At 43.7% G+C, this 26,710-nt stretch overlaps 1 protein-coding gene across 4 annotated transcripts in view; it reads left to right on the forward strand.

Moving 5' to 3' along the window:
- Positions 1-26,710, forward strand: part of TRAF3IP1 (TRAF3 interacting protein 1) — a 1,297,461-nt gene that overhangs the window by 685,396 nt on the left and 585,355 nt on the right. For all 4 annotated transcript variants that reach the window (XM_069616014.1, XM_069616012.1, XM_069616015.1 and 1 more), the window contains one exon: positions 24,869-24,967. In XM_069616014.1, the coding sequence (XP_069472115.1) occupies positions 24,869-24,967 (99 nt within the window). The remainder of the gene's footprint in view (positions 1-24,868; positions 24,968-26,710) is intronic.

Consider the following 26,710-nt stretch of genomic DNA (forward strand, 5'->3'; position numbering starts at 1 on the left):
GTCATACAAAACATGTAGAATAAAAGGGGAAAACAAGGCTTACATGTTAGTTCACACTCATGCTAGAACCTGAGGAAAGTTCAGTGGATGTGGAGCTTACACCTCTGGATGTGAAGTCTGTAAAAAGCCCTAACAAACCAATGCCATCTTCCTTTTCCCTTGTGCCCTACTGCCACTAGATGGACCTCGCCAAGACAATGTCCTAAGCTCACTGGGTGTCATTTTTAGACAAAACATTAGAGCCCCTCTGCTTTGGACGAGCAGAGCTTTAAGGGCCTGTTCTGTGGGAAGGTGCTTTGATGAATCCAATGGAGTCTTCATGGGTCCCTCAGAGGTGACCTCCTCCCATGTGGTCAGGGGGCAGTAGCTGCTACCTGATCCTGACTATGGGGGCGGCTACATGAGGGAGGAGACCGCCTCTGGAAAGATTTCATGACTTCATTGGATGAGGCATGGTATACCCTATTTGTCCATGAAGAAGGCCCTTTGATGCCCAATACACTACTGGCCTATTGCCATACATCTATACCTACCTTTAGGGAAAATAGAAAAACTTTTTCCCAAAACCCTTTAAGCCAAACTTCCATCTCTGAACTAAAGGGTAAAAGGGCCTTTTTGCCTTCGAGTGGGGAATAGCATTCTGAATTGGTCAATCTGGTGGACCTCTTCACCACAGAGCGCAACAAGAAGTCCCCCTTCTAACACTCTAATAGGATTATGGGGGGATTCAAAATAGGGATGCTCCTCGCCTCCCTTAGTACAACCGTTCCTGTATTTCTTCCCTTTTATTTGCAGCAAGGGGTCTGTACGAAATGAGCAGAGCGTTTTCATTCTAACAGTTCCATTCTTGTTTTGGGATTCCATCTAGCGGACTCTGGAACCACTGTTTTACGTTCCACTGAGTAATGATCTTCCATCACGAGGGGTGGTTGGTTATTTGCACCTTCAACCAATGTGGTTAGCGCCCAGGATCTTGAAGACTTTGTAGCCATCTTCGTCTGAGAGGATAACATGTATGTTATCCTGGACAGCAGGGAAAGATTCAACTTGCTCTCAGGTCACCTGGCTTAAAGTGTTGATTCTCTTGTCTTCTTCAGATGATATTTTGTCTTTCAGGACTGGCTAGCTCTAGATTTTTATTTGATATTTTCTTGCGGTCTAAAAGAGCAATATTTCACCTTTCACAACAAAATGTATTAATCAGAATATGCGACTTGATAAAAGAAAAAAGAGGAAAAAGGGAGTAAAAGAAGGAACATTAATGCAGAGTTCTGTCTAAAATGTCATACAATTGAGCTAAAAATGTGATTAAAGCTATAATCGGACACGTGTCTTCCTTTCATAAAACATGACCATAATAATTCAGCAGTAAATTAATGATAGTCCTAAACACCTTTTGAAAATGTAACATTTTTACACTCCCTCGTATGCTTACAATTTATCAACATATGTTGGATTATTTCCAGTTCAAAGCTTTTATACAATCTGCACGTTCTGTTGACCTTATCTGTATTCATTCGAGGACCTAGTACTTATCTAGTCGGTTGAATCTAAATCTGATGTGCATAGTACGAAATTTCGGCCAAGGGATCCTATAAAGATAACATAGGTAAGGTGTCTTTTGTCTTGTGAGTTTACCATGTTTACCATAGAAGGAATAAACTTTACTCTTTTCTCCGTTGTTACCCCAATCCCAGTAGTGTCATTTCTTTGTTTCCCCATTGGAGTCAATAACCAATATCTTCGTGTCCACACCTAATAACTGTAGGGTAGTGTCATATTAGCAGCTAAGTAATTGCTCTAGCAGTTTCTATTTTGAATAATAATTTGGACATGTTCAAACGAGGGTCCTGCATTTTTGCATAGAGATGAGTTTCCTCAACAAAATGTGTGTTTTGAGGGAGTTAAGACCCTGTTAGGATCTTTCTATGCTATTTGGCAGGGAACTCTGTAAAGCGAGAACCTGCTTCCATATCATACCTTCCAATTTCTTAGAGAGCTCAAATCTTTGCCAAACCTGGTTTCAAACTATAAATGGTGGTATGAATACACTTCATGACCACCTCACCAAGGACGAATCACAAGGGACGCACATAATGGCAGACAGACCTCAACTCACAGTAAGGGTGCAGAAGTACGAGCCTGACGCAGTGGTGGTATGGTGATTGGCAAACACTTTTATTCAGGCAAAAATAAAGTAGAAACCTATCCCTCTCTAACTCTAAAGGGGTTCCCCTGCTTCTACTAAGAAATCTGTCAGAATGTCCAAGTAAATGAAGAGTCCACTGTCGTGTCAAAATGCCTACTTCTATCCCTCACACTTGTAACTGATAAGAAAAGGGTAGTGGATCTTCTTGGTCCAGAAGAATGACTCCCTTCTTCTGGACAATGAGCCACAGTTCCAATCGTAGTGGGTAATTTTGCCTGTGAGATTGACTCCCTTCTCCAGGTGTCAGTTCCTTTCCAAGGAAAACCAAGTTCCAGCTCATGGTGCTGTATGGTTTCAGTTCCAATTCAAAAGAAAAAGTTCCAACTCAAACTTTATTCCTTATTGACCATAGTTTTGTTTCACTATTCGGTTCCTGGAGAATGCCTCCCTTCTCCAGGTATTTGGTTCTCAATGTCTCCACAGTACCAGTGGAGTGACTCCCTGCCCCGGATTGTCTCCTGTTTGGCTTCACGGTTCACAATCTTCACTATTTGGGCTCCTGGAGAATGCATCCCTTCTCCAGGTATTCTATTTTCAATGTTCTGACAGTGCCAGGGGAATGCCTTCCTTCTGATTGGCTTCACGGTGCACATCCTTTGGGACAACCACCAGGAGGTACTGCTTTCTTCTCCTGAGGTTTCTTGGCTTCACAGTTCACAAGGGCTGGGCAGAATCCCTTCACGCAGGCCCTTCATAGACTTTAGCATGCAGTTCCCACTGCCAGCGGGAATGCCTCCTTCACCCTGGCTTTTTGCCCCTTTTGGCTTTCACAGTTCAATATTACCAGGCGGAATACCTCTCTTCCCCTGGTTTGCTTTGCACTTAAAAAGTTCACACTTCACATAAGCTCCCAGTCTTACGGGTGTGGGTCCCAGACCCGTGGGATTCTCACCTTGTGGTGCTGCAGATCTGGTTCACTATCCTGACGGGTACTTTGACTATAAAGATGACTTGGGTTACTCTTCGTAGAAGGGTGCGAGAACCCTGACCTGTGTTCGAATGCTTGTCTGCCCTTCTGGAGGCCCGCCAACCTTCCCGGCAACCCAAGTACATGAAAAGGGGCTTACCCGGGTTCTTCGGTTGGTCCTCTGTTTTCTTCCAGGCCTCTCGCAGCATCTGCTGCTTTCGGGTGTGCTGTGGCGGCTCTGCAGCGTTTGGTTCCTCGCGAGCTGCACTTCTCCCGTCAACCTTCAGTTTCATTTGCTCCTTGTGCACGGACGCCTGCTTCTCCACACCTCTGGTCGGTTCCTCCACCGTGGACCATATAGGGACAGCTCCCCCTGCAGGGCAGTGCCACGAGCAGCGAGTTTTCCTGTTCTCCGCTCCAGTCTGCTACACGTCTTGCGGTTCCTCCAGGGAGGGCTTCTCTCTCCAGTTTTGAATGGGCTCTGGCCAGTCAGGTTTCGAGAGAAACTAGCCTGTTCATTTATGTTCTCGTAAGTGCTCTCTAAGCTTGCTCATGTCTTCTTCGTCCCACTACTGATCTTGAGGTCTTCCAGGGAGTCAATTGGTCCCTCCTCCGTCTCAGTACTTAAGGGATACATGTTCCTTGAGGCATCCACAAACTTCTTGGTCTCAGTACTTAGTATATTCTGTATATGAGACATGTACATGGGATGATGGGGTATGTTTATTTTATTTATTTCTACCGCCATAGTCCCCCCAGGCATCGGGGCACAACACTTGCAACATAAAATCTTTAAAGACTAGGAAACTCATTTATTCAAACAGGGTGGTTTTCAGGTTTTTTTCTGAAAACAGCGTAATTTGCCTCTGTTCGCATCTATAAAGGAAGTTTATTCCAGTTATTTGCAGCATTAAAAGAAAAGGATCTTCCTGATCCTCTAAATCTTTTGACATGCCGCATAGTCAGGAGATGTGTGGCACTTGAACGCAAAATCCTGCTTGGGGAGTATTTCCTGATTGTTTGCTTCAAATATTGTGGAGCCTCTCCATACAAACATTTATGGATAAGAGCCAACATCTTAAATTGGATTCTTTTATCTACGGGTAGCCGATGACGCTCCCTTCAGTAATGTAAAATGTGATTCCCTCCTAGTTGCATTGTAGATTATTTTGACAGCGTCATTCTGAATTGTCTGCAATTTTTGGATGTTCCCTTTACTTGCGCCGGCCAATAGGGTGTTGCAATAGTCCAGCCGGGGCATGATTATGGCTCGAACCAAAGTTTTGCAGTTTTTGTGTGATACTAGCGGGTTAATCCATTTTAGAATTCAAGATGGTAATCTCCGTTTTTTGTCACATAGTTGACTTGGGCGTCCACATTTAGGGAAGCCTCGAAAATTGTAAGGTTTTTACCTCTTCAGCTTGTGTTGCATTGATCCAGTCTCTTTCTAGCCTGGATGGATCCAAAAACCATGAGCTCTCTCTTAGAACTGTTAAGACATCCAATTTTCTGTGATACACTCCTGGAGGATCGTATAGATGTGGTTGAGAGTTATTGTGTCCTTTGTGTAGTCACCACTGAGGTCCATGACCAGTTGGAAGTCGTCGGCTTAGTTGGTGAAATGGAAACCCATCCTTTCCAATTTATCACACAGAAGTCTTATGTAGATATTAAATAAGATGGGAGAAATAAAAGCCCCCAATGGTACACCATCTTTGAAAACAAACGGGTCTGAACATACAGCGCTCCAGCATATCTTAGATGTTCTTACACCTAAAAAGCAGCCAATCCATTCCACTGCTTGGTTTGAGCATTTCCCAGTGTTTACTAGTGTTTCCAATAGTCTGGTGTGATCAAGGAGATCAAAGGCTGCCAAGAGATCCAATAAAATGAGGAGGGCCGTTTTGCCCTCATCCATGCATCTTAACATTTGCATCTGCAGATCTAACTGTGACTTTCGGTTCCATGGTTTCGACGGAAACCAGATAGTTTGTGATGAAACACTGAGGCAGATTCAAAGTGATCCTGCAGTTGGTTAGTAGCTCCCTTATCCAGTGTCCTTAGCAGGAATGGGGTGTTTGTTATTGGACGTAGGTTGGAAGGGTCCTTTGAGCTGTGCCCTGGCTTTTTAACAATGGGTTGACCGCCACTTCCTTTATGGAGGTAGGTGCTCTTTTGTGAGAAAAGTAGGCTTCTACGAAGCGTGTAAAAAATGGTGCAAAGATGTTATTATGCCTGAGTATGATCTTAGATGGAAGGGAGTCCCCAATACAGGCGGTGTGTCGAATATTTGCAAGCATAAGCAAGGTGTCTGCCATAACTATCGCTTGAAAGCTAAAATTCAGCGTGGTATTACGGTTCTTTTTGTAGACTTCCATCTCTTGTTTTAAAGGTGTCTTTGTGGCCTTTTGTGAGTTATGGATTTTTTCTCGAGTTACTAGGACTTTATTTTGGAATGCCTTTTGTGCATTTTCGCAGTCTTCCTTGTTAGGGTTGATACTTTGAATAAGGGCATTGGGTTTCTCCCAAGATCTATACAGTTCAAATAGTTTTTTCGTTCAGTGTCCTGTCTGTTCAATTTGTGCTTCAGTATGTTGTTTTGGCCTCGAGAATCATATTCTTGTAGTCTTTCTATTATTTTCCATTTGTCTCTGTTGTCAATGGTTGGGTCTTTTTCCCATACGCGCTCTGCTTTTCTTTTCTTCTGGTTTAAGATTTTTAAGTCTTGTGTAAACCAATTTTGCTGGTTAGGGCGATCCCTAATAGTGTTGGTCTTAAGTGGTGCAACATCGCTAACAGTTGGGAGATTCGAAAATTGTATCTTTCTGCCAGTCTATCTGGGTAGTCCAAGACCGAGGTTTCATTCATGATAGCCTACATACATACTTCTAAGTCTCCTGCTTTAATTTTATTATAATTTCAATTTGAAATGTTCTTAGGTGGCTCACGTATCAGTCCTTTAGATGTCGGCAGTAAGATCGTGCATTCTATTTTACAATGGTCCGACCAGATACATGGGTTGGTGTAAAAATTGCGTATTTTGATATTTCGAGTTGCCACCCAGTCTAAGCTGTGGCCTCCAGTATGGGTTAGTTTATCATTTTGAATAGTTAGTCCCGCGTTAGTGAGGTGTTCTTCCAGCACCACAGCTTCTTTGTCCTTGATGTCCCCTTGCCAGCGATTTAAGTCTCCTAACAGTATGGTCGAGGTGTTTGGGCGATTTTAGGTGTTTAGTATGGATACAAGATCTCCATTAAAAGAGGGGCTATCAATAGGTGGTCTGCAAATTAAGCGGATATTAACGCAGGTGTTGGCCGTCTGGTTTATTTTGGCACAGAGGGCTTTGCATCCCAGGCATTCGATTTAGGCTTCGAAAATGCAGATTTACTTTCTGCTAATAATAGCAGATCCTCCCCCTTTTCGTTCAAGACGGTTCTTGTTTATCATTTTGTATCCTTGTGGGGTTGCGAAGTCAAAACTGGGGCCACTGCTTTCTTGTAGCCAGGTCTCAGTGAGACATAGGATGACAATCTCATTTTCAAAGATTTAATCATGTATATCCAGAGACTGTTTAGGTAAGGACCTTGTATTAAGTTGGGATAATTTTAGGGTGTCAGACGCTAGTTTTGTGTTTGCAGTCTGTGATGTTAGGTTAGAAGCTCCTAGATTGCCTTCAGGAGCGTTATTGATGAGAGGTCTGTTTGCAGTGGAGATTCATTTTTCTATGGGCAGTGCAGCTCTTAGTATTTCACCTGCTGCTGAATTGGGTGTATTACCATGTAGAAAACCCATATAGGAGGGTTAAGTGAGGGGAAATGGGTGTCATACTGCATTCTCTCCATTTAGTTGTCCCATCCTCCCCATGATATCCTCCCACTGAATACCATGCCCAGGGGGACTATCGTGTAGTGGCCTCACCTCCCTGCCTTAATGAGAAGGGGCTCCCCTTAGGCGAGAAGGAACAACATCTGAGGATTAGTCACAACTACTTTTAAAAGAGGCCAGCCCGAATGCTGTATTCCCACACTCTATACAGCGCTCTGTTGCTCTTGAGCTAGGTCTACGCTTTAAACAATAAAATAATGTAAAATAATGTTATAGTGGTTGATTGTTGGCATGAGAGCAAATGTTGAAATTTGGAAGAATATTTGTTTCAATTGGGCTACAAGGTATTCACCTAGCTCTAGATTGAAGAGTAACTCACCCAACTTTTTAGCCGTTTCCACATGTTAAAATGCAGGATCTATTTTTTCTCTCAACATGCCCTGTGGTGAAGAATGTTGGTGGTCTGTGCATCTCCTTGTGATAGCTAAATCCCCCCAGTGTTAGCTCATTCCTTTTGAGCCCATGGCCTCTGTAGACCTGCTTTTAGTTTAATGGAAAAACTCATTTTTCAGGCAGACTTTTTATTACATACAGTAGGTCTTCTCATGGGAAACAAGTGATAAATGCATCTACTTCCCACTTAATATTTCATGCCTTCAACGGTGCTATTGTGTGAGTGAAGTTGGCCACCAGCGAAGGTCATCCACACCATTTACAGATTTCCTCCTCCACCTGTGGGAGTGGTCCAGAAGCTGAACACAGTGGAATGTAGGATGGTCCAAATAGCCTCCCATGTGGACAAGACCGCTCTCGTACTCAAATATCCACAGAGCCACAATCCACTCAAGGCACATCCAGCTTTGTTCATGATTGAGCAATACAAGGACCTCAACACAATCCAGCTTCCTCCATCCTTGCCGCCTGATTTTTATATTGACATCTGAATGTTCCCCAGCAATATATAGTATAGACATTTATCACACTCAAGGTCCGGTATACAACCAATATAACTTTAGAAAGTGGACCAGATTTGGTATTTATTACAGTGGTGCGTTCACAAGACCACATTACCATAACCTCCTACATCTGGCAGAATCCGGTCTCCAACATTCCTTCAAAGGGGTTAAATTGGATGTAATGTCACAATACAAGAAAAAGCATTAGCAAGAGTGACGTTTCTCCCATTCTTTTATTAAGAACTTTGAAAGGCTTACTCTGCAAGTTCCCTCTGATCATCTCTCCTACTCCAGCCTAGGAATTCAATGATTTTCTCCCGCTTTCAGGGCAAATCTTTGAAAGATTTGACATTTATAACCTGGAAGTCTGCTTTGTTGGGGACAATATCAGCACAGGGTTGGCAAGATCCAAGCATTTTCAGCACTGGAGACATATTTGATTTCCTGTCTGATACTGCACTGGTCACCTGGCTACCCTCTATTTTCGGGCACATGTCCCTGACCGCACTGATGCACACCTGCACTGCCTCCCGGCAACCCTTGCACTTGGGTCTGTATCTGTAACCCTACAGTCCCCCTACCTGCACTTTTGGACACCTGCTGTCTGCACTTACCCTTGCACCTGCCACCTGCTTGCCGCACTTCTTGTTATTGTTTTGATCCCATGTACAGCACTGCCTCCTCCCCATTTCCCCTGGCACTTTTCCCCTCCCCCGCACTTGCACAATCTCAATGTCAGTTGGCCTAGTAAGATTGTTGTCTCTGTCCTCCCTCTGTTCCCCCTGCCTTGCCTCATCGCGCCTTGAAACACTTGTGCGTCGCTGCGTTCCCAATTCCATGCCTTATCATATTGTATCGTATCATGCAGATAAAGTGACTGTTGGGATTCAACCACTAAAATTGTCAAGAGATGTGCAAGCAACCACAATGCCTGCCTAAAGTAGTACACTTAAATTAGGATGTTTATTTGCCAGTATTTGACAAAGAGCCTTCTACAGTGGCAGAATGATTATTGCATGCATTGGCTATGCAAGGGTGCATCTGTTATTACATCTACAAAATAAAAGAATTGGGGAAAACCTCACATCTGTTCCTTGAGTGTGGTGCAGCCATGAAAGATCAGTTTGTATCAAGGTCTGCCATCATGAGGTCCAAAGCAGTCTGCAATAAATAGTGTACAAAATGGCAATTGTTACTTGATATTCGAATGGATTGTGTCCTCACATGTATTCCTCATCTTTGATATTCAAGTCTGCTTGCAGCTTGCTTCTGAATTATTTTTCATAGGGTCGAGCTCGTGCAGTGTTGAATCTTCATCATCCACGGCCTCTGTAGCGGCCTTTGTGACGTTGATGCTGACTTATATTGGCAAGCGTGCTGACCGTTAACTCCGTTCCGTTTTTTCCACATTGCTGCATGCTTCGGTGCTACTCGCCTCAGCGATTCAATTACTTTTACTTTGAAAATGGCCTCCACACCGAAGGCATGCTCCAATCTGTGGTCAGACTGTGGGGCCAAGATGTCAATTACAGACCGGCAACATGTTTGTCTGTGGTGCTTGGGATCTAGCCACAAGGTCAATGACTGTGTCTCGTGTCAGTCGATGACTGTTAAGGCCTTGAGGGAAAGGAAGGGGAAACTCTATGCAGGTAAACCCTCCCCCAAATCCCTGGCCCTTACCCCTTCGAAGAGGAAATGTTCCTCTGAATCAAGATGTCTTTCCTGTTAAAAAAACATTCTAAACATAGACGTTTGTGGTCCGGTTCACGATGCTCATCATCCTATACACATAAAAAGGATAAACTGCATTGCAGGCCCTCGTCGTCTTCATCTTCATCTTCTGAAAGACTTAGTTGCACAAAATAGAGCTTGACTCAAGCCTAGTTAAAAAAAATTCCCCTTAAAAATGTTAGACATTTTTAAAAGACACGCTCCTCTGAGTGTTCCTCTAAAAGAGTCAGAGAAATGTGGCCACCTCACAGCGTATATTGAGATTGGTAGGGAGTCCCGTGTTTCCCCTTCTCGCGCCTCTATGAGCCCGAGAAGAGAGGTTACTCGACATAAATAGAAGGAATCTTCCTCGACGCACAAGAAAAAGCTGGTGTCTGTTGCCTCGAAACATTCACTAACTGCATTGAAGCCTTATTCGAAGGAATTGAAATGTTCATGTTTGTCACCTGAACTTTTGAGGCATGGAATTCATATTGAGCCTTCGAAGCAACATAAGGTGTTGATGATTTCGCCGACAGTTTCGAATAAACGGTCAACATTTTTGATGCCTTCAACCTCATCGCAGCATTCTTCTGAGTCTATATTGTTCCAACCCATTCCAAGACCTGGTTTCTTTAGGCAGATGTGTTCTATCTTTGAAGATGATGATGATGATGATGATGATGATGATGATGATGAGGAGGAAGAGGATCAGCCCCCTTTTGAGTTTGAATATGGAAACCCAAATGTTCCAGAAGAATTAATTTCAGATGAGTCCAAGATGCAGAATATTGTGGATACATTAAAAGAAACCAGTAGTTGGGGAAACAGCACCAGAAACAGAATTTGTTAATGCTGGTGATACTGATCCTTCTTACAGGATGGTTTGGTTATTGATAAAGTAGCTGAATATCTGGCATGGTCCAGACCTGCAGCTACTGTAGAAACTGACGATCTCACTGACATCTTAGACAGTGGGCCAATTAGGGAAGCTGTATTACCATTCCATGCAGCCCTGAGAGTAAGGGTAATGGAGAGCTGGTTAAAACCAGATTCTATTCCATCTGTTAAGTTATTGACAAAGAAATAAAAGACTGATTCTGTTGATCCTCGGTTTCTGAACAGGCACCAACCGCCTGAAAGCTGTGTGGTTCAAGCAGCAACAGCATCTTCAAAGGCTGCAGCCTATCCTTCTCCAGCAGATAAGGAAAGTAGGAGTATGGACTCTTTGGGTAAAAGAGTATTTATTGCAGGAAGTATGGCATTAAAATCTGGCATTGCTACAAGTGCATTAGCGAAATACACACATGCTCCTTGGGGTGTAGCTGCTTTAGCAGCAGATCACATAGCAGAGGGAGAAGAGAGAATGGTTTTTAAGCCTGATACAAGATGTTAAAGATGCCATGAGGCAGTCTCTTCAATCTAGTTGAGATATAGTCGACCCGACCAGTAGAGCCATGGCTGCCAGCACAGTACTTAGACGCATGTCTTGGCTGAGAAAATCAGTTTGTTCGGCAGACGTCCAGGCACATCTGCTAGACATGCCATTTGATTGTACTTCTCTTTTTGTGGAGAAGGCTGATAGCAGTGTAGAAAAACTGCAAGCTTCTAGAGCTGTAGCAAAATCTTTAGGGTTGGCGATAGGACAACCTCAATCTACAGGTCAAGGATGGAGAGGTCATTCCTTTTGTTTCTATTCATCCATATTTAGAGGAAGAGGTCAGTTTTCACAAAGAGGTCAAAGAAGACCCTATCCTTGAAGAGGTAGAGGAGGAAGGACTCCCTGTTAAGCACCCGCAGAATTACCCACAGCTGCAGGTGGAACAACAAAATTACTCATACAACCACAAAACTGTGGTAGGGGGCAGACTATCTTACCATGTCCAAAGTTGGCGAATCATAACTACGGATGCATGGGTCCTACAAAGCAGACTGATGCTGCCTACCATTCCTGAAAAGACCTCCCGATTGCCCCCTAAGAACAAAATCACTTTGGTTCCAGACCTGTTCATAAATGAGAGATTTAAACCCTTTTGGAGAAAGGTGCAATAGAATCAGCACTTGTAGCAGAGAGGAACCTAGGTTGGTACTCTCCTTACTTTGAAATCCTAAAGAACGGAGGAGTCTTGGACTTGAGATGCTTGTACAAATACCTCAGGAAGGGCAAGTTGAAGATGGTAACTCTTTCACAGATCCTTCAGGCCCTTCGACTACAGGATTGGTTGGTGTCATTGGACCTCCAGGATGCTTACTTTCATGTGCCAATACATCAGAAGCACAGAAAATACCTGAGGTTTGCCGTTGGCAGTTCTCATTATCAGAGTTCTGCCATTCGGGCTCATCTCTGCCCCGAGGGTTTTCACCAAACCTATGGCAGTGGTGACGGCAAGTCTAAGGAGAGGGGATGGGGGGATTCACATCTACCCATACCTGGACAACTGGTGATCAGAGCTGTTTCTCCGGAACAGTGTCTGGATCATCTGTCGAACCTGCCGCATCTTCCACGAGCTGGGCTTCTCCCTGAACTTCAAGAAGTCCCACTTGACACCCTTTCAGAAGCTTCAATTTATTGGAGCAGTCCTGTATTCATCCTTGGGAAAAGCTTCGCCATCCGAGTTAAGGGCTCAACATCTTTTGCAGATGGTCCGAAAATTTCAGAGTGCCCAACGTCTTCCGGCCTAGGACTTCCTAAGGTTGCTCGGACTCGTGGCATCCTGCATTTTTCTGGTGCCAGAAGCATGTCTGAGAATGAGATCCCTTCAGTGGGCTCTGAGATCCCAGTCATCTCAATTCTCCGGCAGAATGACCAACCTTCTCCAGTTCCCGACAAAGGTCACCCAGGATCTCCTGTGGTGGGCCGGCTGAGAAAATGTGATGAGGAGAACCCTTTTGGCAACCATGGCCGGAGACAACGGTTGTGACAGACGCCTCCCTCTCAGTATGGGAAGCGCACATGAGAGAGCTTTCAATAAGCGGACACTGTTCTCAGTCGGAGTCGAGATTCCATATCAGCCTTTTGGAGCTGAGGGCAATCAGACTAGCGCTGATAGCCTTCCTGCGCTCAATACGGGGGGAAAGAGTGCCCTGATAATGAGAGACAACACAGTGGCTATGCATTACCTCAACAAGAGAGGGGGTGTAGAGTCACTGCCCCAGTGCAGAGAGGCAATGCAGCTCTGGTTCTGGGCACTAAGAGAAGGAACAACTCTTCTCGGCAGTTCATCTAGCCGGAGAAAAGAACACAGCAGCGGATGCTGTGAGCAGGCAGATCACAATCTCCCATGAGTGGTAACTAGCTCAGGAAGTCCTTCAAGAGATCTTCACCCTTTGGGGAACCCCTTAAGTGGATCTGTTCACGACCAGGGTCAACCGGAAGTGCGAGCTGTTCTGCTCCAGGGAATTTCCCCAAAGAGGATATTGATATTGATATTTTATTTGTATCGTGCTCGTACACAAGTGTTTTAGAGGAGCTCTAGCAGACGTGCTCCTAGTGGACTGGGAATTACCACTCTTGCATGCGTTTCCACCAGTCTCGGTCATTCCTCACGTAATACGGAGATTGAAAAAAGTTCAGGAAAACCATGATCCTTATTATCTGGAAATGGCCATCTGCACTCCAATTCATCTTCCCCCAAAGAGGGGATCTACTCTCGCCAGAGGGAGGTCACATTCTTCACCCAGAGAACAGGACTCTCAACCTTCACGCCTCGTATCGGAAAGGGTGAGATATAAGGATTGGGACCTTCTGGAAGACATAATGGAAGTGTTGCTTTCGGCGAGAAGACAAGCAACTAAATTCATGTACCATTGCCGTTTGAATAGATTTCGCAGCTGGTGCAGGGAAAACAAACTAGATCCTTTCTCATGTAAACTTCCCCAGGTTTGATCTTTCCTACTTCACTTGACCCATTCTGGGCTGCAAGTAGCCACGGTGAAGGGCTATTAAGCGGCCCTTTCAATTTTTAAAAGATCTCCGGACGAAGGATTATATTTCAAAGTACTAATTCTGACACCATTTCTGAAAGGCTTAACAAATGTGTTCCCGCCTACGTCCTTCATCGTGCCACCATGGGATCTAAACCTGGTACTAAGAGGTCCTATGGGAGTTCCCTTTGAGCCTTTACATTCATGCCCTCTGAGGATGCTCACCATAAAAACTCCCTTTTTAGTGGCTATCACATCTGCCCATAGGGTAAGTGAGCTACATGCTCTATCTTCCAAACAACCTTTCACGACCTTCACGACCTTCTCCAAGGATAAGTCTTCTTTCTTGCCTAAGGTTGTGTGAGAATTTCATTTGGCACAACGTATTGCACTACCAGTTTCTATATCACACGGACTGCAAATATTCACCAAGATGATCAGCTTTTTATTGTGTATACTGGTCATCGATTAGGATTAGCTGTCACAAAACAAGCCATCTCTAGATGGATTATTATGTGCATAATTGAATGTTACTCATTGGCTGGCAAGGATTCACCCGAAGGTCTAAGAGTGCATTCTACTAGAGGAGTGGGTGCTTCATCGGCTCTTTAGTGAGGTGTAGCAGTGAGGGACATTTGCAGAGCGGCAACATGGAAGTCCCTGCATACATTTAGTAAATTCTACTGTGTAGATTCTTTTTCAGGAGGGGAAGCCATATTTGGCAAAGCTGTTCTCCATAACATTAACCAATAAAGTGCATTCTTGGAACCCTCTGCCAAACTCAGACTCCCAAAGCAGTTTATCAAAGATGAGCAATATTTGGGAGGACACAATCCATTCGAAGAACAGGTTACGTACCCCTGATAACGTTCTTTCGACTGGATGTTCCTCCCACCTATTCCTCATCACCCTCCCATCCATCCACTCTTGTCTAGAATTTTTGTTTATTACACCGTCCTTTCTCGCAACTTCAAGACTATCTCCTCCTGGAACACAGCACGCTACTTAAGGAGGGGAAAAACAAAGAGCTGAGGTAATGGTCAGTGCGCGAGGCAAAATTCTGAATGTAACATGACCCTGTGGGCTTACAAACATGAAAGTGGCTTGGCTGGCAGGAAATGCATGGTTTGCAAACTTTGATGACTTTAAAATGAAACGGTAGGAACTGATGTTCAAGAACAGCTAAACCGTTTTGAGGCTCTTTCTGAAAGTGGTGATGGAGGGTGCAGTCCATGCTCTGGGTGCCCAATGGGTAAATGCTTGTTTTTGTATGCATTTTAGTTTGCATAGTGAAATGTGCAGGAGATGCTTGCTCGCTGTGTGTGTCGTGTGGGTGTTGGTGTGAACGGGCATCGGGCTTCCTTCCTTCCTTCCTGAAGGTTAGATGGATTCTTGTGGTGGATGGCTTTGGAGGAAATTTTCTCAGGTACAGAGAGCCAGTGGAGATGGGCAAGGGCTGCAGTGATGTGCGAATGTTTGCATAAATGGAGGCTGAGTCTAGCTGCTGTATTTTGAATGGCTTGCAGGGGGCAGGGGTGCTGTTGGGGATTCCTGTGAATATAGCAGTACCATAGTCCAGCTTGAACGGAACCAGTGCTTGGACTGTGGGGTGGAAGTCATCAAGGGGAAGGATGTGTCTGAGGTTTCGCAGGGGGTGTAGTTGTATATTGCATGTTTTGATATGAAGGGTAAGCCCTGGTGGAATAAGGGCTGGTGCTGTTTGGCTGTTCGGCTTGGGCGGCTGCCGGATAACGGAAACCAGTAAGTCTTAGGGCAAGGGCAACGCGTCGGGCAGTACTGTTTGTTGTTTGTGCTGGGAGTGCGAGGAGGAGGGGTGCCGAGGCAAAATCTACTAATTGGATTGATTTGCGGTCCTCGCATAACGGAACGCCCACCGCAATTAACCTCGTGGCACCGGCAACGGTGAGGTATATTTGAACTTGTACTCTCTACGCCCCCCCTGCACTCCGTCTTTACAGCCAGCTCTCCAGCTAAGAACCGCGAGAGACTGTTTGAGTTTTGCTCCTTTTATCTCGTGTTTCTGGTGCTGTTTTATAGTGACTCACAAAATAATCGTAACCCATACGGCTCTAATATGCTACTTTGAAAATTCTTTAATAGTTGACTGTCTATGCAGACCTGTGATACATCAAGCCTGTAGTAACTCTGTATTTGGGTGCTATTGATTTCACGAATCCTAAGTCTTCTGAGCCTTATCAACAATTTAAGTGCAGACTGAGGACTGCGGGTTTAAGACCTTTGACTCGGTCTGCTTTGGGTGTTTACTCTATCTAAGAAAGTGATGTCAAATATCTATAATTTGCGGAGTGGACCAATGACTGATAAACTGATGCGATCGGTCCCACAAGCCAACTCTACTCCTGTGGACTGGCAAAATATGTCATTGAATCCTATGACAACTCAATCTACTTCTGGGAGGGGTTGCTTTTTGCCACATAACAGCACCCCCCCAGAAGATTCTGAAGTCCCTACAAGTTCCGGTTTGCAGTGTATTAACACTGATAAAAATAAGGACATAGCCTTAGATGAGCCTCTAAATACCAGAGACAAAACAACTCTAATCTCAAATCTAAACTATACAGTTACGGCTACCACAATGAAAAACACTATTGGGGCACACTTTCCAAGTGACAGTGATGTGGTAACTAAAGACCATATATCCTCGCTGACTGATCACTCTCCTCAATTCCAGGAGTCAATAAATAACTCGGCTAATCAAACTAACCAAAGTGTACACTCCCCTGCAGCCTATATTCAAAATCTGGATCTATCTATGGAACAGTTTCCAGAAGTGGAAACCGGGTCACGAGTGCAGGAAAACGTTTTACCAAAACAACAAAAGTATAATCAAACTTCTGAACAGAGAAAAGAAGACTTAAATCCACGAGCAAAGGTAGGGGAAGAATTGGTACCCCCCACTATTGCAGCTTTGAACTTTGTAATAAGCTCTTTGGTGAAGGTGTTTGAAAATATTAAAACAAAAGTGGAAATGCACTCTGGAATTTTGTTGGAATTGTCGAAGGATATGGAGTCAGTGGACTCTAACATGGTGGCTTTAAAATCATCCATAAATGAGGAGAGAACAATTACAACAAACTTATGGAAATCTTTTCAGGAAATCCAGTTAAAAAAACTGGAATCTCTGCATGCAGAAGGTGATGACCTAAAACAGGATTTAGCTCTCCTAAAAACAAACTGGGAATTGAGTAAAAAAAAAACAGATGCAGGCGGAGGCTCCACTGAATTATGAGGAAGGCCAGTTAGTTGATGCCTGGGAAGATACGCCCCTATCGGCTTCAACGATGGAAGAATTTATGCGTCTTGCTCAATTAGTAGAGGATGATGCCCCTCTTCATGAGAACAAAGAAAAGCGGCAAAACCCTGACCAAACCAATGAAGAGCTGGGTAAGCAGGAGATCTTGGATAAAAAAATGTAAGAAGCTGAATGGAAAATCAAAGAAAAAAAGCAAAAGGAAAGCTGAGGAATTAAAAAGGGCTCAAAGGAATGAGATGGTGAAAGGAAAGAAACAGGAGGCGGAATCCTTTAAAAAGAAGCTGAAGCAACCTGCTAAAAGTTTGAAAAAAAGTCCCAGCCAAGAGCTGATAAAGTAACCTTGAAAGGGCCAAGGTTGGGCTTGCTGGAAAATCATAAATCAAAAGGGTCTGACCTGGAACCAAATAAGAAAGTGGACGAGGCTTCTCCTGTGATCTCCAACGCTACAGTGAGTAGTCGGACTGATTCTTTGGTTCCACCAAAGAAGATTGCCCCAATTTTTCTTCCTCCAAAACAAAAATTGGAATTAAGTCTGCCACCTATGAAAATTGCTCCAATCTTTCACAAGCATATAAAGGTTTAAGCAGTATTGGAAGCAAAAAATCAAAAGACGGGAATTAATATCCCGACTATGGAAAAGTTGAGTAGGAACAAGGCTCAAGGTCTGGCGGAAGAATACAGGGGGTCGGAGGACAGCATAGGAGCCACACCATAGATGGAGAAGGTGGACCAAAGAATAGTAAAACCACCCGAAAGAATGCTCCCTAGCTCGAATTCTAAATGTACAGCGGGCCAGGGGAGCAAAAATGATTGGGCTAACTCTGTCTCAGAGGATTTTTATATCAAAGTCTCAAGATAATAAATCGACCAGTGGTTTTGGAGGAGATGAAATCGATGAACTTATTAAAATATCTGACTTCAAAAGATATTGATCAAGTAAGCTTCCCAAATTACCCAAATACTGCCACAACTGAACTTCTAATGAAATTGAGAATAGCCTCTGAATCTATGCTGGACTCAAATGGGGAGACTAGCCTCTGAATCTATGCTGGACTCAAATGGGAATGGTTTAAAAGAGGTTACATTGTGTCTAGAACCATCCCTGCCCTGCATCAAATATCCACCATGAGAAGGATTCTATAAAAATGGGAGGTGTGGGATACTTATGGGAAATGGTCCTGGAAATAATTGCACACGTTTTCCAGAAAATGGGGCTGCCTGAACAGAGGCTCTAGCCAAACAGGAACTGAGATGTTTGTCGTGGAATTCCAGAGGCTATAATTCATTTGTTATTTTACTTTGCATTTACATAGCAACTTATGTACCATTGGTATGGTCTCAAGGCGCTGGTAGGTTGAACGCCCTCTGGAACCGAAGTTCAAGTCAGTAGAGAGACTAGAGAGAGTCATAAAGGTGCATGTGAGCATTGAATATGTGTGCAGCTGGTCTGACATTCGTGTGATAGCTGCTTCTTAGCGGTAGGTGTGGTGGTTGAGAGATCAAGAGTATGTGTTCGTTCTGACAGGTTGTTATCCAGATCGATTCTGACTGCGTTAGGCCTGAGGAGAACGCCTAGGCTGGAGGGTGTGTAACCAGCAGTGTTTAGTTAGGGTGATGGGGAGTATGAGGCAAATGATGGTATGAGAACAGCTATACCGAATGGTGTCATAGTATCGCTGTGTTCTAGTTGAGTGGTAGTGTAAAGAAGAGAGTAAGCGTGGAGATCTGATATGGTGGTTTACCTTAGATGCTTGAGATTGAGCCCACTCCAATAGTTCCATGTACTCCGACTGTTCCATGCATTACGACCGTTTCATGCCCTCCAATCCATTCTATTCACTCAATTTTATCAGTTTGATCAGTTCTATGTGTTCCTTCTGATCAGTGCACTTCGTCCGATCTATGCATGTCATCCCTCCATCATCCGGTCTGCTCCTTTCATTCGTTCTACCCGCCTTATCCTTTCTCCATGCATCATCTATCCACATACGTCACCTTCACACGTTCCGTCCACTTCACCCGTTCCACCCACTTCACCCGTTCCACCAACTCATCCACCTTCTGCATCCGTTCTACCATTTCACCTGTTTCGTTTTACCTACTTTACCCGTTCCATCCACATACTTTACCCGTTCCATCCACATACTTTACCCGTTCCATCCACATACTTTACCCGTTACTTTACCCGATCCATCCAAATACTTCGTTCATCCGTTGCACCCAGTTCATCCGTTGCACCCAGTTCATCCGTTGCACCCAGTTCATCCGTTCCACTCACATACTTCACCCGTTCCAACCCCATACTTCCTCTGTTCCAACCACATTTTTCACTTGATCCAGCCCCTTCACCGGTTCCATCCACATACTTCACACGTTTCATTCGGGATACTTGACCAATTTTGTCCACATACTTCACCCGTTCCTTCCACATACTTTACCCGTCTCGTCCATATACATCACCCGTTCTTCCAAATCGATCCTCCGTTCCTACCACCCACTTCACCCGTTCCTTCCAACCACTTCACCCGTTCCTTCCAACCACTTCACCCGTTTGCTCCGCACTCTATACCCGCTGCAAGCAGCCGCACCATACCCTACATCCGCTCAACACCCTACATCCGCTCAACACCCTACATCCGCTCCACGCGCTTCGTCCACTACACCGACTTCATCCGCTCCACTCACTTCGTTCATTCATCCTGCATTATCGGTTCAGCCCATGTCACTTGTCGCAAGCATTCGATCCGTTCCGTGCTCTCCATCTGTCCCATGCACTACACCTGTCTCAGTCGAATCATCTATTCTGTTGGTTCCATTTATACCATGCACTCTTACATTCCATGCCATCTGTCTGTGCACTCATCCGTCTCCTGTATTCATCTTTCCATCCTCTTCGCTTTATTCCTTTCGTCCATTTTCTCATTTGTGGGAGACAATCGTACTTTATTTTTCTGAATTTTGGCTTGATCTCCCTTCAAGAAACTTGGTTAGTTGAAGAGGTGGGCATTGATGGTTTCTATGTTTTCCAACAAAGTGCGATTTCTAGTGGGGTGGGGCGGCCAAGTGGCGGCCTGCTATTAGCATGTAAAAAAGAGAACTTCTAGGAATGTAATTTAGTATCGAACTTAATCCAAGGTCTATTGGTAGTGAGAGTTTTGAGGAATGATAGTTTGTACTCTATACACTGCGTGATAATCACAGTGTATTGGAACCCTATGGTGGTGGCCCTCGGTTCTTTCCTCCAGTATTTGTCTTATCTATTGGTCTTAGTTCAAACACAATTTCCGAGTGATGAACTGATAATATTGGGTGACTTTAATGCGCAAACTGTGAATGCAGAAGTACTATTGTTTCCCACTAAAAAGAAATCACCGAATGGATATGCGTGGGAGAATTTTATGCTGGAATGGAATCTAACAAGGTTAAATGGGAATGTGAAGGGGGACATCCCCTGTGTGCCATCCTGGGCAAGAGGTGAATCCTTTCAACCATTGACTATCTATATGTGTCTGGAAACATCTTTAAGAAATGTGTAACTTTGAAGTTGACTCACACTTTGGATAGTGATCATGCCATGTTGGATTTTGTAATAAGCTTGGAAGCAGCATCTTTGGATCCGTATCATTCCCATCCTTTGGAGGTGAATGCAGTTGGCAATAGAGTGGTAAAATTTGATAAATGGGGTCAAATATTAAATGACAATATGGGGAAAGCATGTGACGTGCTCTCTCCCGAAGAATTGATAAATCACTCTAATCCCACTAACTATATAGGTTTTATATGATCCTTGAACCCACCGCGGATGGGAAAAGATAAACCAAATAATGGCCACAAATATTGCTTTGATAACGTGATTTATGTAAAAAAGAAACAATTAAGAGCTGAAAAGAATAACATAAAAAAACAGTAAAAAATGAAAGGGCGTGTACAGAACAAATAAATCAAATAAATAACCAATATAAGAACTGGGTTAGAAGCCATAGATTTATGCTACTTCAAAAAGATGGTGAAGAAATGTTGAAGGCGATATTCCGTCAAAATGCGAAGAATTTCTGGTCCATTATTAGCTCTGCCCAATTCTCGAGTTTTCAATCTTTAGAGTCAATTGTTGCTGAAAAGGCTTGGGTGGACCATTTTTTGAAAATGTATGCCCCGATTGTCTTAGAATCCTATCCATATCAGCATGACACAAACTAGACTTTACATTTTGATGTGGAAGACATTGAGAGTTTGATAAAAAAATCTTCAAACTCAAGGGCGCCTGCACCAAATGGTTTGTCAAACTCTGTCCTAAAAAACAACTCCCCTTTATGGGCCCGAATACTGAAGATTCTGTTTGATAACATCCTCGATAAAACAACTCCAGATTCGTGGAAACAGGCCATCATTATTCTGGTCTATAAAAAGAGATCGATCCTTGGCCACCAACTATAGGCCAATCTCTTTTTTGGACGCTGATTGCAAAATATTTAGTGGTTTAGTGCTGATGGAATTGGAAAACTGGGCTACATCCAATGGTATAATTCCTAGGGAACAGACAGGTTTTCGGCGAGGCTTATCAACCACTTTGAACATACTTACTCTTAACTGTGTTACGTCAGTTTCCTTTTCTAAAGCTGGTACTCTGCTTTTCGCGGCCTGGGTGGATCTTTCCCAGGCGTTTGATACAATAAATAGGACTATGCTGTGGCGGAAATTAAAAAACTGGGGCCTACCAGATGGCATTTTAAACATCCTAATATATCTCCATCAAAACTTGTTTCTCAGAGTTAGACTCACACAATCTGGTCTACTATCGAAAACTATTAAAACAGAGGGGGGTCCGACAGGGTTTCCTTTTGGCCCCTTTTTTGTTCATATTATTTATGGCGAATTCGTCTCAATGGCTGATGGATAAAAGCTTAGTGGCCCCAAATATCGGCGTGGGTAAATTATCATGGCTTGCCTACGCAGATGACATTGTTGTAATGGACCACACTCAAATTGTGCTACAGCCTTATTGGACTATGCAAACCAAAATGATTTGATTATAAATCCAGGAAAATCTAAGATTGTGATTTTTAAACATCCTAATAAAAATATCAAATCATATTCATGGCAACTGAATAACATTGTGGTGCCGATAGATAAAGAGGTTATCCATTTGGGGTGTCAGATACCATCTTATCCCTCTGTCGCATTTGATGTCAATAATTGAACCCAAACAAAGAAAATTGGGAGCACAAATGAAAAATGTGTACTAAAAGTACTACAAATTCTCCCTTATACCTCTGATATAATTCTATGGGGCAAAGGTTCTTCCATCTATTAGTTATGGGTTAGAATGCCATCCACAATCTTTTGATGTAAATTGGGACAAAATAGAGAGCAAGCTATAGAAAAAGGTTCTAGCTTTGCCAAACTGTATACCAATTCCAAGCCTACGATATGAGTTGGGCCTTGGATCATTGCTATTTCAAATGGAATGGAAATGGTTAAGTCTATATAGACTAATTCTGTGTCCTCGGAAAGCATCCCTGTATGAGGCAGTAGCAGATCAAATGAAAAGGAATGATAACAGCTTCCTCAAGAAATTGATTGCTTTCTGTACAAGTATACTGACAGCGGTGGACTCTAAAGTGGATGTTCTAATCCAGAATCCTCTTATGGTAAAGAAATATCGAAGGCGAAGAGACTGGATTAGAACCATTTCCAAAATGAGAGAGGCCAAACTATCGGCTTCATGGACAAAAACTGACAGACCACTTGGTTTCCTTCCGGCGTATCTTAAGAGAGCGTTTAACAAACAAATAACATCAAATTTCTTAAGATTCAGGCTAAATCTGGTACTGACCCTGGAATTACAGCATATTCGAGACCCAATAATTTATCCATGTAATATTTGTGATAAATGTGAAGAAGGGGTGAGACAAACCACTCCACATCTGTTATTTGGGTGTAAGGGTACGTGGCCCATGAGGCAGAAAAGATTCCAAATATTTGTGCATAATCAGGAAACCTTGAATTCTATTCTTTTCTGGGAAAGATTGTCACAAGGTCATGAAACATTTCTTGCATATGAAGTAATGCGATTCCTAGTTGACATGAATTTATTAGTAAATGTATATGAATACCCTCTACAAGGATGAGGACGCATAGACATGTCTCGAGTTTTATCTGTAAATGCTATTTGTTTATTTTGCATTTTTGAAATTTTCTAAGATCGTATTGATCTTGGTTGGTCTCTGTAAGTATTGTGTTGATGTTTTCTTTCTCATGTCTTATTGCTAATGTATTTTGTTTGTTTTTATATGTGTAAAAAGTCAAAATTTTGACTAATATCACAATAAAAAAAATGTGCATGTTTTGGTGACAGCATCTATGTGGTGTGTGATGGAATGGTGGGGATCGATGGTAAAGCCAAGGTATTTGACAGGTATGGAGAGGGGTATGTGTGAGTTGTCTGTGTCAAGTTCTTTAATCCAGGGGTTTAGATTGTGTTTGTGCCTTGGATTGGGGGTGAGGTACGGGGGGCTTAGGTGAGGAGGTATTCCATTTTGGAAGGGTTGAGCTTGAGGAAGTGGGTGCCCATCCAGGTGGTGATGGTGGAGAGATAGCTTTTGAGGGAGTGGAGTAATGAAGCGGATGATATTTGGAATTATGTTAACTTGTCTGCTTATTAATGGCAATGTTCATTGTTTGGTAAGAGTCTGTCCAAGTTATTCTACATATAGGTTAAAGAGGAGTGGAGAAAGGTAGGAGCCTTGCAGGACCCCATACTTGACTGGGGTGCGGTCTGATCAATAGGGGGGGTATGGGGACAAAGTGTGTCCTGCCAGTGAGAAAAGAGATAATCCAGTTGAGGACGGTGCCTGACAGTTTCATCCTGTGGGATAGGATGCTGCGTAGAATGGTGTGGTCGATGATGTTGAAGGCTGCAGATTGGTCGAGGAGTAAGAGTAGTGCTGTGTGTCCTTTGTCTTTGATGTTGGAGGTCATCAGAAATGTGAAGTGTAGCGGTCTCAGTGCTGTTTCCAGGTCTATGGCCAGATTGGAATGGGTTGAGTAGGTTGTCTGCGGTGATGTGGTGACAAATCATTCCATGATTCTGATGAGGTATGGCAGGATAGTAATGAGGCCAATTGTGAGGAGTTTGGGGTCAGAATTGTCCAGTTTTGAGTGTAGAGGGGATAGTACCATGTGAGAGGTGGGCGTTGATGTTGACCCAGTGTGCAGTGATGGTGGCGATCCAATTGGATGCAGCTTGCGATGGACATGTGTCTAGGAAGCATGCATATTTTGTTTTTGAGGGTTTCTTTCGATGGTGTGGAAGGTGTCCCATGGGTTGGAATGTTTGGGAGCAGGGGGTGAGAGTCTGAGAGCATATGGGAGGGCTTGCCTGATGTGTATTTTAGAGTTGAACTAGTCCATGAGGGAGATGCATACTGCAGTGGATGGGTGTGTGGATGGCAGTTTGGAGAGGAATCTGACCATGTTGAATAGTTTGTGTAAGATTGGTTGCAGATTTCAGCTCTTGAGGGTAATAGGTGGCAACATCTAGGAAGAGGTGACCTAATCTTCTCAGTTCAAGCCAAGGTCACATTCCCAAACTTTGTCCCACAGCACTGACATCACATCGTAAAAACCTAGGCCACATGCTTCTAGTTAACACCACACATGTCCCCTCAGCACCGCTAACCCTTACTGAGCTCTCTAGTTTATCAATTATTGTGTAGTTCTTTAACACCTAACCAGTCAACATTTAGGGGATGTGTGCATTGCAGTCTGCCCAGGACTTGTAGTTTGTGCTATAACAATATATAAATGAGTAAAATGAATAATAATATGAACATTATACGTTCTTGTGATTACCACCACGCCTGGTCTTCTGGATGCAGAGAGCTGGCTTCTTCTGGGAAGTTTGGTGTTTGACTGTTTTTTTTTCTTCATCAGAGTACCGCGAAAACAGACGCCCACTAATGATGTTGTCGTCATAGGGCCTTGATTGTTGGATGCTGCAAGTTTTCTACATCACTGGTTTTAACATCACACTGTTATTTCAGGAGCCCTTGAATCTCAGGGTCAAGGAAGAGGAGATAGAATTTCAGATGAGAAAGCATCCGGCGAAAAGAAGCTGGGAGAAACTACAGCAGCACAGATTGGTAAGTAAAGGACCTACTGCAAATGCATTTAGATATGGCTAGGTCCGATCCACAGTCTCAAAACTATAAGAAGGGTAAGGTGAGAATAAGTCATTGGTGGAGAACTTTGAGAAGGGGGGTAGTATTACTCCACCGACTTTGTGTAATCTAGGACGGTGCCGCTGGGTATTGGCATTGTACCGGGAGAATTTGCAGTGGAAGACCCATGCTTGAAGTTGCGCGGGTATGTGGATGCCTTCATGGGCAAACCAGATCATAACATTGCTGTCTAAGGAGATCACTATTGAAGGTCTTTAGAGAGTTTTGATGAGCACTGAAAGATGGAAGTTGACCTCTTTAGTGACTTGCAGGATGCCTGTGGGCTTGATACTTTGCCAGAGACAGTGTTTAAAAATAGGCTGAAATGTGGAATTAGTCATACGATGGGCCTTTATAAGATGAGTACCTAAGGCCTGTACTATTCAGGCAACTGATGCTGCACATCAGGCAAGGAGAATATGATTATGGCTGTGATGTGGAAGGTTCCAAGGGAAGATTATCTCTTACTGCCTTTTGTCGAATTCTTCAGATATCAGATTATGGACATTTTGCAAGATGCGGATGTCTGCTCCGGTATTTAAAATTTACATTCTCAGGCAATATTGGCCTGTGAGGGGAGGTTCCTTCATACCTATTTGATCGTCCAATGGCTGACTATTTAGTGGTATGCACAGCAAATTCAAGGGGGAATCTTCACCTCTTTCCTACATTTTCTAGAGAGATGGAGTCCAAGAGCATTGATACTATTGCCAAGAAGGTGTTTTCTTCTGACTCTTTGGCATTGCGGTCACTGATCGTTGCCGCAACCTGGGGTGTTACTAGTTTGCATATTGGCAGGTGGTGGATGATCGATCAAACACCAACCTATTTGAAGCCAAGAGGCAGTGAAACAGGAGGTGGCTGATGGCTTTGAGGCTTCTGGTCATATCAGCTAAGCTGAACTGGACACCATGGGTTAGGTTGTTTCGGGAGGGATCGCTGGCTGTGGCTATCAGTGTTTTTGCCTGATATTAAGGCGAAGTTGCAAGACAAACCCTTGCAGGAGGGGTGGGGGGAGTTGTTTAGTGATATGGTGGACTACACCTTGGAGAGGTTTAAGGACTTTAGACAGGCTGTGTCTTTGGGCCTATCACCTACTCTATTCCAGAAACATTCCTTACAGCGCAACAGTACCACCACACCACATAAGCTGAATTTTGGGAAGGTGTTTTGGTGAGGGGACCAGATTTTACAAAAAGCAGACTAAAGGCAGGGGCCAAAGGAAACAATCTTCAAACCTGCAGCATCTCGGGGAGGGCGTTGATCCTTGGAAATTGCATTGTCCTTTGAGCCTACACATGTGCAGGGTAGGCTCAGGGACTTTGTCGAGGAGTGTAGGGCTGTGGCCACAGACCAGTTTGTCTAACAAATTTTGGTAAGAGGCAAGTCTTCCCTTCCTGTATTTTAATTTTAATTAAAAAAATGTTTCCCTGGATAGCTCTGATCTCTCTATAGAAAATAACTGACCCCATCGCTCCCAATTTACTTGGCTTGCTACCATAATTGCCTAATCTAATTCTAGTGTACTGGGGTGACCCCCGGCCGGCCCACAGTCTGGGTTTGCTCCAGAGTACTTTAAGACAAGATAGATGCACCTTTGAGATGGATGGGAGTGTAGGTTTTCTACTCCAACACCAATCAATAAGGACAACTCAATGGTTTGGC

Source organism: Ambystoma mexicanum, chromosome 9, assembly GCF_040938575.1.
Source record: "Ambystoma mexicanum isolate Mex_15411 chromosome 9, UKY_AmexF1_1, whole genome shotgun sequence".
NCBI classification, from domain to species: domain Eukaryota; kingdom Metazoa; phylum Chordata; class Amphibia; order Caudata; family Ambystomatidae; genus Ambystoma; species Ambystoma mexicanum.